At 42.2% G+C, this 16,235-nt stretch overlaps 1 protein-coding gene across 3 annotated transcripts in view; it reads left to right on the forward strand.

Moving 5' to 3' along the window:
* Positions 1–16,235, forward strand: part of sorcs2 (sortilin-related VPS10 domain containing receptor 2) — a 361,633-nt gene that overhangs the window by 297,406 nt on the left and 47,992 nt on the right. For all 3 annotated transcript variants that reach the window (XM_034676218.1, XM_034676219.1, XM_034676217.1), the window contains exons 7-8: positions 4,980–5,098; positions 12,329–12,418. In XM_034676218.1, coding sequence (XP_034532109.1) covers positions 4,980–5,098; positions 12,329–12,418 — 209 coding nt within the window. The remainder of the gene's footprint in view (positions 1–4,979; positions 5,099–12,328; positions 12,419–16,235) is intronic.

Here is a 16,235-nt window from a genome sequence, read left to right on the forward strand (position 1 = left end):
GGAGGGGAGACAGGGTTTTATATTTGCAAGGCAACAAAGTGCGTCTCCACAAACCTACTATAAAAAAAATGACACTTTGATCTCTGCAGAACTTATGATTTAGCCATTTCTAACTTTTTTATTGTCTCCTATTGATTCAATTTTAGAAGAATTATGTAACATTTTTAAAAACCTTGTGCATATTTAGTCTTTGTAACATGGGCAAAAAGTTTTATCAGCCAGGAACCATGATGGCTCTAAAAGGCAGTGAAATTGTATTTTAGCTGGTTGAAATTTGTACTTGGCCGTCCTTACTATTTCACTGTTTCCAACCCAACAGAAATCCTGATTAGTGCTCACTGGATGTACTCATTTATTTATTTATTTATTTATTTATTTATCATTTAAAAGGACCATGCATATTAATTAACATTTATATATATATAAAACCAAAACACAAACAAAAAAGAAAATAAATGAAAAGAAAACACACTAGAGTATAAATGACACAATATGATTAAAAAATGACTAAAAGCTGCATATGGAGATGACATGACCGTCTTCAAGAAAGTGGCCATGGACATAAAATACATGGAGCAGGACAATCAGGAAGCAGCAATAAGGAACTGTTAAGGAAGACATATGCAGACACAACAGGACGACATTTAACAGTCCTGTACACATTTGCATCAAACAGTAAATATCAATCATTAAACTAGCGGCATATAATTCAAATAAAGCAATGTATAGACTGAGCAACAGATGAACACAAGCAAGCAATAGTTAGTTAAAAAAGTGATGCTTTTACGATCATTTTTTTTATTTTGGACTACAGCCATTTTCTACACATTTTAAACCGCATGTAAAGAAACATGATATCACCAGACATCATAGAAAACATGATGACCAAAAAAACACAAGATTTCAATGCAAAGGAGAATAAATGATGAAACTAAAGTTTTTATTTCATAGAAAATGAATTACAATCATAACAAGATTTCCTCTGGGTAAAAAAAGGTCTCTTGTGCTATTTATAGATTTTATTTTAGGTCAGTTTAACCAAAAGAGAAAAAAAGCACCTTGCTCCCCTCTGTGCTCGCCACAGGAGGTCCGTATTCAAAGCGATGAACCTCCCGCAGAAAGAAAGATGCTGCCTGCGAAGTGAAAGCTGTCAGCGGGAACAAGTCTGCCTGTGTTTGTGGAGGGTGGAACGAGCCAGGCTGTCTGTCTGGGCCGGCTGCCCAGGCACGAGAGCTCATCCTTGGGGCTATGTAGCGACACATGGCCCCCCCCCCTCCTGCTTCACATCTCCTCCCTCTTCCTCTCCGCGTTTCTGTGCCCGGATAGATAGACAGACAGTGGAGGGGTGTTCTGGAGCAACCAGGCATGCCCTACCAATCTGTTCGCCCTGTGCTCTCTCTGTGGCACATGTGGTAACGCCAAGGTTAAACGGTGGCACGCTACGAAGAAAGACAAAGAGTGGTGGGAGTCTCTGCAGAGGTGAGGGATCGTACCCGGGCTGCAGGGCGCTCAGCAAAGAGACAGGACTCCAGGGGATGGACGAGGTCGAATGATTGATGAGATGTGTGTGCAGGGAGTGTGTTTGTGCGTGTGTCATTAAGGGGGATTTATGTGCAGGAGGGTGTGAGTGTACCTTGTTCATGCGCTGATACACACACCTTAGTGTTAGACCTGCAGAGAGACAGACATGGACACATCCAGAGCTCTCCCTGAAGAACAGAATCTAAATTATTCGTGAGGCCCAGTCGGTGATTCCTGATGAAATATCCGAAGACTCCTTCTTCCTCATTCTTTTATAAGTTAGTTCTGACACTTCTATCTGTCACACCACCTTAGTAGCACAAAAATATGAGTGTGTTTGGAGGTGTGTGTGTGCCCCAAGCTGGAATTGAACACTTAGCCCAATCTAATGGTTTTTTAATGAGTTCTCCGCCGTATGCTGCTTTGATTAAACGTCCAGACTTTTCAATAAATTAGCCAGTCCATTTGTTGGAGCAGACACCTCCTCAACTAAGACTGAGCAGAGTAAGAAAGTATGGAGGCTCTAAAGAGGACAGACATTATACAGGTGTATTTATATACTCAGGTAAGAGCAATGATGTCACACTGATTCATACAGATAGCAGTGATGGATGCATGTGTGTCCAAAGAGTGAGCTGAGTGCTATTTCAAGCATCCATTCAATGGGGATCTGAATAAAGGACTAAAGAAATCCATTCTCCAACGAGACATGTATTTAGGCTGAAGTGCTTTTGTGAGTTTAAAAGTTAAAGGGACATTCTGCTCAAACTTTCTCATCAAGCATGGAGCAGAACTCTCGGACCGGACGATGGTCGCCCCTCTCCTAAATCGCACCGCATGCGTGCTTCCTCTAATGGTTACTACCAAAGGAGTAGCAGCTGCCTCATCTCAGTTTGTCTGATAATGCAAAAAGGCCTACAGAAGAGTCGTGCCTTGGTTTAGATTTCCTTGGCTACCCAATATGGCTGACCCAAGACCCGTTTACAAGACCTACCTTATTCTAAGGTATGGATCCCATTTGGGTCAATTCCAAAAGGCAAATATTGTTTCTTCAGTAAGAAGTGTTCATCCAAATTTGCTTAAATGCACAAGTGTTGGATTAAAGTCACTGTCAGGAGTTTTTAACTGATGTTGACTGAGTCTCATTCATACTCTGATGCCTCTTTTCTGGTAGAGAGACAAGATGTGGGGAGTAGAGAGCGGGGGAAGATATGCAGCAAAGGCTTGAGGCCGGGAGTCAAACCAGCTGCAACGAGGACTACAGACTCTACACACACAGGGGGCGTGCCCCAACCGCTAGGCCAACTGGGATCCACCCATAATGATAATTTAACTTTAAAATATTGTGTGCTAAAAGCAGGACTTTAATAGTTCAGTATGCTTATACACAAATAGACTTTGAATAACCTTTGACTCACTTTGGGTTTTTTAGTCACCTTCTTTGCCAGGTCAAAAATACGGTCACATATCACCCCCATATTACGATCCCTCCTCTGGCTCCCTTTTACCATTAGAACCCAGTTTAGAATTCTCATTCTCACATACAAATCCCTCCACAGTCAGGCCCCAGATTACTTATTCCAACTACTTCACCCTCACCAGCCAACCTGTTCCCTCAGATCTGAAACATTACACCATTATAACTAACAGTCCCACGCACACACCTAAAAACCTGAGGTGACGGAGCCTTCCAGGCTGTAGCCCCAAAGCTGTGGAAAGACCTGCCTACATCATGCTCTGCAGAATCAGCCAATATTTTCAAAAAGCTTTTAAAAGCTCACCTGTTCAGACAGGCTTTTGGATAATTTTGTGCAGGATAATACAATTTTAATTGCACTGTTTTATTGACCCCTGTTTTTCCCTTTTGAAACTGTCTGCATATTTTATCTGTGTAAAGCACTTTGTGGCGTTTTTTGTCTATGAAAAGTGCTTCACAAATAAATTATTATTATTATTCTTTAAGATTTACAAACAGAGGTTATCTTGCACGCTTACATTTGATTAAGATCGCAGTGAGATGTGGAGCCTTTGAATGCAGTGGTTTGTGTTAACCGTGGAGCCTGAGCCTGTCAATTTGCAGTAGCTGAATTAGCATCACCAGCTATCAGGCAGATAAACAGGGAATAACTCTCCATCTATTACTTCACTGTGTCACAAATCTATCTGAAGAACTCCTGCAGGGACACACCTTAGTGTCAGAAAAAGTTACGGCAGAGAATAGAAAAACACTCTGAGCCTGCAGACGTGATGTGATTGGGTACATTTGCCCTAAAGGACTATATTACAGCCAATACAGTGTAATCTACTGTAAGCAATCTACCAAAGCTATTCAAAATGTTAAAGCGATGAGTCGTTTAAAGCCCCAAAATATGTCAAAGAAAATAAAGAAAAGGAAAAAGTCTTGAGTTCAACACTACCCTGATTGTTTTTTAAGATCCATCTTCAATTTTCTAAAAAGATAATCCTTTTTATTTTCACACCCTGTTAACTTTCCTGGTACTACCAGCCCGTGGGCTACAAACCGAGCTTCACACTCCACATCTCATAATCTTATAATCAGATTTTCATAAAGATTGCTCAGCACATTCCTGCCCCGAGGCTTTCCAACTCTGCGGACTGCGTGCTGGAGGATTCTGTGGGGTTTCCATCACTGTGTAAAAAGACAGTTTGCAAAGCACAGCTGTTTGGAGTTAAAGACAATACAGTGGATTCATCCTTTAGAGTTGTGTCTGTTCGTTGTGGGGGCTTCGTGGCGTGAGGTGAATCAGGGGTGAGCGAGTAAAGGATTGCAGTTAGCCAATGCAAGGTCAGATCAAGTCTTACAAAATGTGGGTTTGTGCAGTCGATGCCTGCTGCAGCAACCCACCTCAGCACAAAAAAACGTGTGTGTGTGTGTGTGTGTGTTCATTTTCTGTCTGGCCAGCGTGTCACCTCTGGGAGGAGACTAACCGCTGAATTTAAGCAGCAGTGTTGCTGATGCAGCTGCTGGTTGAAATTGAATACTGGCCGAGCTTTGCTGCAGGACTAACCTCTGTGAGTCTCTGGAGGATAATCCCTGCCGGCCATTTGGATGCAAGAGCGGCTGAATGTCTGCAGGGACGCTGTCATATCTGATAGAGTTTGGAAAATGATTTCTCAATGTGTTGATTCACCTGGTCTCTCATCTGCTCTGTGTCTGTCTGTTTCTTGTTTTATGCACTGACAGAGGAATTCATCAAACCTCTCATTCTCTTGTTTTTCCTCACTCACTGTTGCCTCTTAAAAAAGCTAGCATTCCATAAATTGATGTATATTGATGTGAATATATTCTGCTTTTTGAAAATAAGACATTATTTAATCTATTTTTTTTACAAAAAAGTTATTCAGATGTCGGCTGTGAAACAATACGAACTGCATCATTACCCTGATTTCACTGACAGTAACTCTGTGTTCTGTTTTTCCCCCGTGTGTCATCACAGGTTACCTGTACGTCACCTGCCTCATCCAGAACTGCTCGGACAAAATGGTGACGGCTCAGTTCCTTGGAAAAATCGACCACAACTCTCTCCTGGTTCAGGACGAGTACATATTTGTAAAGGTAAAGACCAACACCACAGCTGAGGGGAGGAGGAGCATTCACTACAATCAAAGAATGGGTTACAATTTTCAGAGTTATTGTATTTACATGACTGAAGAGTTAAAGTACCTTTGGTCATGCATTGAAATATTATTAACTAGCAAGTATGAGTGAATGAATACAGCATGATTTAAAACTTCCTAAAGAGACAGTGACTCAAATATTTTAATTTAGCCAAACAACTTTGGATTATGTTGTTAAAGTGACATCAGATGTTTACTTTTACTTACACACACTTGATTCCTCCTCTTCTTGTTAAACTCTCTGTGGCTGTCCCATTACACGCACTTGATCGCACATGCATGCTTGGTGTGCGCGTTGATGTGTTTAGTGTCGGTGTGCAAGTGTGTCCCGTTTCTCCAACAATCTAAAGTGCAGCACGCTTGATTTGCGCTTTATCTGTACTTAAGGTAAGACCACATCTCAGCGGTATTAGCTCGAGTATATATCCCACAATGCATCTTGTTGGGGAAGTTTATTCCCACAAAGTTATTACGAAGATCCACAAGATTGCCAGCTGAAGAAATTTCAATGTAAGAATTTTTGAAAGGTGCAAAATTGGTAACTTTATATATATAATCACATCTTAACAATACATATAGCTGTACGTTTGCTGTAAGCCAGTCCACGCCAATTAATAACGTTGTATTTCATTAATAAAGGGACCACGTATGAAACGTTCCAATCAATCAACTAGGGAGTACAGAATGACTGAGTACTTTTATCCTTTGTAATTTATTTAAATCAGATTGTGGCCACGTATGATTCACTACTTGTACCTGCAAAGATGTTGTTATTATTCATAATTTGGAGTTTTTTAAACTACAGTCACATATTGCAGTTAATGTGTTGCCAGCAAAACATCCCGGGGATCAAAGTACGACGACCTAAGTCTTATCATTAAGCTCTAGTGGCTCATCTTAAGAAACTCCCCAAGCAGAGCGCTAAATAATGCCAGCACAGTCAGCTGCATTTTTTTGTCTTACGCAATGTTGTCTTCTCAATCTACTGTAATGAGAGGGAGGGTTGGCAAGTGTGTTCCAATGCTTAAAAAAATCCCTCACACTTGACCACTAAATATGTGCACACTACGCACATGTTCTTTTAACGTGGCAAAACATCACCAAAGTGTGTGCATAACCGAGCGCACTCAGTTAAGTGTGGAGAAAAGGAACAGGGCCTCTGGTATTGGCCCCTCTGTCCACGACATGACCTCCATACCACTGGCAGTCGCCACCAGACTGTCTTCCTAAATATGAGTTGCTATTAATTGTTGTAGGGATGCCCTGTACGTTCTCAATCTTAGAATCCAACAGATAATGTCTGATCACGATAAAGTATGCCTCCTGCCACGCCATCCAATTTTTGTGTGTTTTGGCGTCGCTGCATCTCAAGAAACAAAAACTTCCTTTTCTGTGCGCTTCATTGTTTACAGTCCAGTTAGGTATCTATGAAGTGAAATTAACCTCTCAAGACACATGTGCAGAGTAAATTGCTTAATTATTTGGTTCATTACATCCTCCACTGGAAGAAGCACCTATTCATCTTCTTCCTGAGTCTCAGTTTCACTGTAAATATTGAGTTACACAGAGGCTTCACACCGGCTTCCTTCAGCAGTATGAACCTGAAAATTTAGAACAATTTTCTCTTTTACTTTGGAAAATCAGGTCTTAAGTTTGCTGAAATCACAACATCATGATACAGATTTCCAAAGTAAAAAGAAAGACAGTTGGAGAAGAGGAGTAATATTCTGAGATTAAATTTAAAAATCTGTGAGAAAAAGGTGGTAAAAATATAAATATATCGTGGCCAGGGTTCTGCCTTTGAAAGCTGGGATTTTGTTTTGGTAGGTGGCTGGTTAACAGGACCTGAATCTCAAATGTATACCAGAACACTTTGCATGCAGAGGTCAAATCTGCTGAATACACATCAGTGAATAAAGATTAGCACATTGATTATATTGGTGCAGACCGTTGGGTAACTCCCAACCTCTCAGCCTGGCCCTAAAATAATATTTCACCAGTCATTCTGTTCCTGCTTTAAGCTCTAAGATGGTCTGCCGCTAACCCGCCTGTGTTTTGCTACCAGTCAGCATTTGTGCATGTTTTCTATCTGTCAGGGCATCTCTTCAGCTGTTGATGTGTTTGCACAGAGCTGCAGTCTCCTCCACTGATAAACTCTGCAGCTCAGATAACACACACGCTGCCGGCCTGGAATGTAAAAGAGTTTGTATTCGCGACATTGTGCTGAATTAATCTTCCCTCGTCCGTAATTGACTTGCCATGCAGTACAGTACTGTACGCTGCGAGGAGGCCTGTGGCTGAATACCATTTGCATGTGATAACTGCAGAATATACATGAGCTGGCAGAGCAGGGAGGAATCCCTAGTGTGGTGGACTTCTGCATATGTGTGTCTGCTCTGCATGTTTGTGCATGTGTATGAATGTGTATGTGAGAGGAATTAAATCCTCATTAGGAAACAATAGGCTGCTCCGTTATCCTCCAGGGATTATCCTCCCAGTGCTTCCAGTATGACTGACCCACTGGGAGCCAGCGTGGGACAGATGTGTGGACAGAGAGCACACTGAGGCTTTACTGTAATTGTTTCCTCATGACCTGCTTCACTAGCAGCATCTTTATGTCCTGCATATCCCCGTCTGCTTTAATATTGTAAAGTTAAACAAATAGTCACTCCTCACTCAATGCTTACGCCTGCAGCAGGCCTACGGCGGGCTTTTCGAGTATTAGAGCCTAGTTTGAGTCAAATCAGTTAAAGTTCCTCTCATTGACAGGCTCATTTTGTTCTTTTGAGTGTCTGATAACTAGAGGTGTAAAGGTAGACCTTCACATAATCGTACCAAACTGTGTCAGTGCAGCACTTTTGGTTTGTGCAGGACTAAAGGTAATCCGAATCCAAAGGTCCCCACACCAACTCAAAAAAGCAACAAATCTCCTCGAAACAAACTGAGTTTGAGTTTTGTTTTTAATCTGTGGGGAGTTTTGTGCTCTGAACTCAAACAGTGGTTACCTATGAGCATCAGTGAGTGTGTAACGGCCAAATTCCACCTGATCCGTGTCCGGTCCATCTCCGATCCTCACAGCACCGGATCTGATAGGTTTCTATTCTAGTCAATGTGTCAACTTCCACTGGATCCACTCTGTAGCCTTCCGGGTGCATCTCTGATCGGGCAGTTCAGAGCCCTGTATGAGGTTTCCAGTACTTACAGAGCCAGCCTCAAGTGGACGCTCGAGGAACTGCAGTCTTTAACACTTTCTCATTGGCTTCAATTCTCGTGGCTGGAGGATGCTGCTTTGGTTTATTTTACCAAACCGGAAATGCAACACAATTGTATAAAAGTGAAGCCAAAATACCCCCACCATAAATGCTGACATATTGAACAATGGAGGAGGTGGAAATATGTCATCCTTCAGAGACAGTTTATCAAATCCTACCTTCCTACAATAATTGTTGAGTTTTAATGTGTAGGAAGGATCTCTGTAAGGATCCTGTCACTTCAAACAATAATCTGTGCCCGTCCTCAAGAGCTCTTCTTTTACTCCTACTACTAAAATATACTACTCACCTACACAACAACGTGTAAAAAGAGAGTATAAAACCCAGTTTCCAATTTAAGGCAGCACAGATTTCTGCAAAGTCAGAGCTAAGAATGCTGTTTCACACACACACACGCACACATTATTTCCCATTATTCCTCCCTCTTCCTCAGCCGTTCTTCAGAAGTCGACTCTTTGAAAACGCTCTCGATAGCGCTTCCTTCAGGGGATCTTGCTCTTAAAAACAGCTTTCATTGTTTCATCACTTTTTCATCACCGTTCAGCATAAAAAACCCTCCGTGCTCGTCTTCTTTCAATCACAGGCGGTGGTTGTAATCACAGCTCAATCTGAGCACAGACGGTACAGGATCAGATATCCCAGAGTGAAAATACAAGCTCTCACCACAAAGACTGAAATAGAAGCGCTGAATACAAACTTTTACATCAGCGTTTCAAAGCTCTGAAAGTTAAGCGCCGCTCACCTCTGAAAAACGGTGACAGGGTGCGTGTTTCTGAAGCCTTCACTCAGGATATGACACGCTCACTTCTTGTTTGAGTCGCTGTCAGTCACCGGTGCCGTCTCTGTCACTGAGCTTCCTCTGCCTCAGCTGTTTGAGTGTTCTGGTTCAGCTCCCCTTGAGCTCTCTGATCAGCTCTCTCAGCAGGGGGGGTCGGCGTGATTCAGACTTTACCCACATGCTCCCGCTCAGAAAGGTGAATGTGGAGGTCTGTGCAGCATGGAGGTGCTTTCTCTTTCCTACATTTACCTTTCAGCAGAGTGTGAGTCAAACTGCAGACGGTGAACCGAGCGCCTCTTCCTTTTTTTCTTTGGCTTTGAGAAGAAATGTGAAAACGTCTTACAAAAGATCGCATCTCAAATAAGAACCTTTTAGTCCTCGTTTCAGCTGGCGGTATTTATTAAAGCTGTCTTTTTGATAAAGTTGAGTTCAAAGTGACTGATAGGTACAAACTAAGTCCTCTCCCCTCTCTTTCTTTGGAATTTCTTTTAAGTCTTTGGAAATCAATTTAGATTTATTACAGTATGATTATATCCACTATTACTGACTCAGTATTTAATATAGAGGGTCTGGTTTGACAAAAATGCAACATAAACAATGTCTGCTTAAATTAGAGGCATTTGGACCCAACAGAGATCCCTCCAGTTTGCCAAAAACACAGCGATTGGTGAACATGTGGTTGAAATCCTGCAGGGAGCTATTGTGTTATCTGAAAATGTGCATATTGATTCTGTCTTCTGATAATCTGTTGTTCCTTGCTGTTAATTTCTAATTTGACAAATCAGTCTATCTCTTAAACTTAAACAAATGTGCTCAGGATTTCAGCAGCACAGGTGGTTAGGTCTGAAACTTTCAATTTATTAAGATAAACAGACATGACTATAATATTAAAAACAGGAAGTCATGTTAAATAATTGATCTGATTTAATCTGTGACACCTCCAGACTAATATTCCCACAAAAATAGACTTTCTTAAAAAAACTGAGTGACTTATGTTACAGAATTTAAAGTAATTCATGTTTTTGCTTCTCTGGGTGAAAAACAGGTGGAAAGAACTTCAGTCTGATCTCATCGTAATCCACCATGAGCAGCACTTTGCAGCATTTAGCAAGTTACAGTAGCAAGGACAAACTTCCTTTAACAGGCAGAAACCTCCAGCAGGACCAGACTCATGTTAGACACACATCTGCTGAGACCATGTTGGAGAGAGGGATAGAGGGAGATAAAGAGAGAGAGATGATAGTGGTGAGACTAGTAGTTGTAGCAGCTGGAGTCTGGCACGTCCACAACAGCAGACAGTCTACGGCAGAGATCCAGAGGAACCTACAAGACAAAGGAGCTCAGGGACTCCAGAAAGGTCTATGGTTAGTGACTTTAATGGGACAGGAAGAGTTAAAGTAAATGAGAGAGAGAGAGGAAAGATAGAGAGGGAAAGGCAGGATCCCAGTGTGTCTGTTCTCCTGGCAGTCTAAGCCTATAGCAGCATAACTAAGAGCTGGTCCAAGCCTGATCCAGCTCCAACTATTAGCTTTATCAAAAAGGAAAGTTTGAAACCGACTATAAGTAGAGAGGGTGTCTGCCTCCTTGACCCTGACTGGTAGATGATTCCAAAGGAGAGGTGAAGGCTCTACCTCCCATACTACTCTAAGAGAATTCAGATAGGATGAGCAGGCCTGCATGCTGAGAGTGTAGTGTTCTAAAATAAACTTAAAGCAGGATAAACAAATCCAGTGTCCACAGACGCTGTGATCGTTCTTTCACTGTTAAGACGATCTGCTGGAATTTAAGTGTTATCTGTAACCTGAAGCTGACAGGAAACACAAAAAGGACACTGGGGGTAGACAGCGACGCATACACCATGCGTTACTGTAACTTCTCAGCTTTGTTCTGTGACATTATGACCACTGAATTACAGTTTCAAATGTTTCTATATGTATGTTATTTTTAGATGAGGACCTAAACTGCCCTCAGAGATCATCTTCATAACTGAGAGGACAGAGCTTTTGAGCCGATTTAAAGTCAAGTCAAGTCAAATTTATTTATAAAGCACATTTAAAAACACAGCAGAAGCTGACCAAAGTGCTGTACCATGCATAAAAACACAATGTCAGTCCAAAACAAACAATTATTAAGAAAAAGGGACAAACAAACAACAACAAAACACAGCATTGGGAATTGAAACCTATTGAGAGCTAGAAGACTAGAAAGCTAAAATATAAAAGTGTGTTTTGAGGCAAGTCTTAAAAGAGTCAACAGAGGGGGCAGCCCTGATTGAGGAGGGGAGGCTGTTCCACAGACGTGGGGTCTATACACTAAAAGCGCAGTCGCCCTTCAGTTTATATTTTGACCGGGGCACTGCCAGGAGACCCATGTGGGAGGATCTAAGAGGCCTAGAGGTTTGTAAGGGCACAGGAGGTCAGTTATTATATAGGGAGGAGCCAGACCATTCAGGGCTTTAAAAACAAAAAGCAAATCTTAAAATCAATTCTGAAGCGAATTGGATGCCAGTAGAGGGAAGCCAAGATGGGGCTGATGTGGTCCCCCTTCGTGGAACCAGTCAGAAGCCTAGTTGCAGTGTTTTGGACCAACTGCAGGCTGGACTAGGCTAACTAAAACTCTGATCAGAGGTCGGTCCTAACAAAGTTAGCTTTGCTTCATAAGTTAGCATCATCAGAGTCACCTTCATGACACTGAAACCTCTGTCTTTAACATCTACAGACCCGGGTCGTACCTTTAGTCTTTCTTCGTTACCTTCTCAGCTCTCTGTGTAGAATTGTTTTTGTGTTTTAGCAGCAAACAGAGCGAACGCCGACGCTGCGGCTTTATGTGTGTTTTTAAAATGCTTGTACAATTTCTCTGCAACAACACGCTGTGCAACAACCTGTAGGTTCACTGTGTATCATTGATTTGTACTGCTGTTGTTATTTATGTTTTTTATCCTTTTATCACCACACATTTCTCTCTTTCCCAACCAATTATTACTGTATGTCTCTCTTTCTGTGAGCTAAAGAACCTCTTATCTTTATAGAGCAGGATTAACACAAAGGTTGTAGAAGATGTAATCACTGATTAAACTTTTGGAACCGTATTTAAATTTTGTTTTGTTTTTGTCTCTCAGGTCACTACAGGGAATCGCACCAAGCACTTTGTGTCCCATCGACGCAACGAGTTCGTCCAGATGAGGTTCCCAAAGTACGCCCTCCCAAAGGTCAGTGGTTGATCACTTTTAAGGAATCAGAAATCTGAACACTATGCGATATTGTATTATTAAGAAACTTAGAATCCAGACACGGTGAACAAGAACCCGTCTTAAGTTCTTACCAACTGAAGCTATAAAATAAGTGAAATTGGTTGGTATGGTACAGGGAAAGACAGGATCTCAGTGTATAAGCCTATAGCAGCATAACTAAGAGCTGGTCCATGCTGGAGCCAGCTCTAACTATAAGCTTCATCAAAAAGGAAAGTTTTTAAATTTGTATATGTATATTTATTCATCAATTTAAGACGACTTGTTACCGGGGGAGGTGAGAGTTTAGTCTGATTGATCTTTGGCAGTGGTTCAAAAATCTCACAACTTTTGACACTGAACTCAACTTTCATACTGGTGTCTATAGCAGACTGCGTCTTAAAAACCAGTGGCACTTATATTTTTGTTTCTCTGGGTGAAAAACAGCTGAATTAAACCTTACAGCAGGATAAACAAGAAAAGTTAGCAGAGATTATCATGTGAAGTTCCTCATTGGTAATGTTTCCTGCTGTGAGCTAAAAGTGAGAAACTTTTCTAACATGTTTTTTTTATTTTCGATAAAAACAAGTGAAAAATATTTCTGCAGATGAAATGAGCTCCACAACAACAACAACAACAACTTTCAGATTGTTTTCCACTGAACACAAAGAAAAGTCATTTTGAATAATGATGCAACAAAAACTGTTCCCTGAAACAAAACTTCTATATTTACGAGTTGTTAAGTTGTAAACAAAGTAGAGAAGAGAGTTAGAATCAAACTGAGACCTCACCTTTCAATTCTGCAGTCAGACATCTGACACTCGAACGGGTGAAAAACAGGTCCTGGGTTTTACATTTGGAACCTGAAACTTTGGAGCCCTCTCTCCACTTTACTCCTCTTCTTCTTCCTTGGTGTCAGATATGAGTGAACCAAAATCAGTCCCTGTGCTGGCCTCATCGGTCAATCTCCCATAAAATATTCACCACAGATCATCGATCCACACCCATCCCGGTGTCGCTGACAAGCACAGACGATAACTGTGGAACCTTTGCTGTCAGCGTCTGATGCACTGGGGGCCGCTTTAGCGCGACACCCAACAGATCGCTATCGACCTCCTCTAATAGAACACAGAGTCCGGGGAGACGTCCTCATGTATTTTTCAGGCTTAAAGTAAGAAAACCTTTCAGACAATCACTGCCATCAATGCTCTGTCACAGAGGACTGCGTGGAGTGTGTTTTCACACAGCAACACACACACACACACACACACTTCAGGAAATGTATAGGATTACTCTTGTTCGACTCCGGCCCACCACTTACAGATATCTTATGCCTCAATTGCTCGACTACGACTACTTCAGCTCCAGCACTCTGAGACCCTTAAGGAAGGTGAACAGGATTGAATTACACACATGTTCACACACACGTTCATACACACGTTCACACACACACACACACTCACACACACACACACACACACACACACACACACACACACACACACACACACACACACACACACACATTCCGTCCAACAAGTCGAGACGATAGGGATCAATTTGATTAGGTGTGGCAGGAAGAAAGGCGGTGGATAAATGAGTGTGTGTATGAGCGTGTGTGTGAGTGTGTGTTTAGTTAAAGTACGCCCTAGTTGCTCCGTCTCTCTCTCTCTCTCTCTCTCTCTCTCTCTCTCTCTCTCTCTCTCTCTCTCTCTCGCCCTCTCTCTTGTCTCCCTCTCTCTCTACATGTGTCCTCTTACTTGGGTGAGCAGATAGGTCACACGCTGCGATGCTTTTAGGTCGAGGGACACAGAGGAGGAGAGAGGAGGGGGAGGAAATAGAGAGGTAAGAGAGGGATGGAGTGAGAGACCGAGGGGAGGAGAGGAGGGGAAAGTGTGTGTGAGAGGGTGAGAGAGAGAGAGGGACAGAGAGAGAGAAAGAGGGAGTGTGAGCGATGTTTTTCCGCTGTGAATAATTGAAAGGCTGGAGGATGAAAAATGCAGAGGCCATCAGAGAGAGCCGTTTGGCTCGCTCCTGCGAGACCTGACCCGAGTTATGGATTAACCACACACAAACACACACACACCTAGACACACACACACACACACACACACACACACACACACACACACACACACACACACACACCCACACACACACACACACACACGATCCATGCACAGACACATGCATACAGCTTGCTGAGGTGTGAAATCACAGGTAATAATTGTCCCTTCTTGCTCTGCTTCCATCCCATCTCCAGCTGCCTGTCACCCTCATGTTTAATCGCCTCTGATTTTTAACACTTAGTTTAACCCGCTAACACTCCAAAATCCTGAGTGTGCAGGCGGAGTGGGGGCAGAGCCAGAGTGACCATGCTCATGTTTTAGAGTTTAAGAATACAGACGTGTAGGGCTGCCGGTTCACCTGTGAATGGCAGCCCACACTGTAGCTGTACGATGTATGCTTTCATCATCGCCAAGGTTTAACACTGAGAGTATCTTTATCATGCACTGTGTGTAAGATGTGAATGTTTAACTTCTTTCTTTATTTTTAATCAAGAGGAGTAATGCTAGCTTGTTTGACAAAGGTAATCTGCATTTCAGGGTACCAGTGATATCAGTTAGCTGGATAGCATACTCTCCTCTGGGCCTTTTGGGGGTGGTTTGTTTTGTGCAGCAGGGTTGTCTGAGGAGCTTGTCAAAAGTAAGTGTAACACCCTGAGGAGATCCTGGTCAGCTCGGCCCATTTGTTGAGAAACTGGCTGGAGAAAGTCATGTTGTCTAGAAAGGGGGACAACTTGAATGACAGTGCAAAATCAGACGCAGCAGCATACAGAAGCTTTAAGAATAAATCAGATCATACATTTCTAACAACAAAGTAAATTAACGTTCTCACCAGAGAGTGTTTCAGGAAGTTTAATGGAGCTACATTCAGCAGTCTCTCTGAAAGCAGTGACGTGTGGTCCGACTGATTCAAAGACTTCCTCTTACAGGACTTGAATAATGTCCGAGGGGCACGTTGAGGATTTTATGATTAATGGGATCTGTTAGTGTGTGAACAGAAATGAGCTTCACTCTGCTGAGCGAGGGCGAGCACTGTAAAGAGGCGATTATGTCACAGCTGACTGCGGAGGGAAATCTGGCATCAGACGTTGTCCGTCGTTTTAATGAATTAAGAGGAGACTTCTCACGCCGGGATGGACCGAGTCAGAGTGATGCTGCAGGACAAGGGGGGTGATGATGGAGTGTAGTGTGTATAAAGCAAACTTGTAATGAATGCATCCAAGTTTTTCATTATAACTACATTAGTGTTGTACTGCTTATTAAATCCTATCCCTATATTGGGTTAATGAGGTTGTTGCTGACATCTGCTGGTTTTCTGGAGACAGATACGACGTCACATTTTCACTGTCTTGAAAAACGCTGATCTAAGATACAAAATCAACTCTTAGATTGTCCCCAATATAATCCTGACTCTTTAGTGTACTGTTTGTTCCAACACTACTCCTGAATATGAGATGTTACAGTGCTAGAATCATGTAGATCTGCAGTTTTGGATGCTCGTTTTCTTCTGGAGCTAGATGAAACAGACTTCTATCAACCAGTGGAGTCACCACCTGCTGGTCCTGCTCGGGCATTACAATCAACATCTCAAAAACAGCTGATGGTTGTGTTATAAAGATAGACTGTATAAATAACGGATGTAGTATCCGTGACATCACCCATCTGTGTCTGAAGCGCTGTTTTGAAGCCAATCGTCAGGAGGAGCCATATTGCTGAATACAATATGATTCAAT

The sequence above is a fragment of the Notolabrus celidotus genome, chromosome 23 (assembly GCF_009762535.1).
Source record: "Notolabrus celidotus isolate fNotCel1 chromosome 23, fNotCel1.pri, whole genome shotgun sequence".
NCBI classification, from domain to species: Eukaryota; Metazoa; Chordata; class Actinopteri; order Labriformes; family Labridae; genus Notolabrus; species Notolabrus celidotus.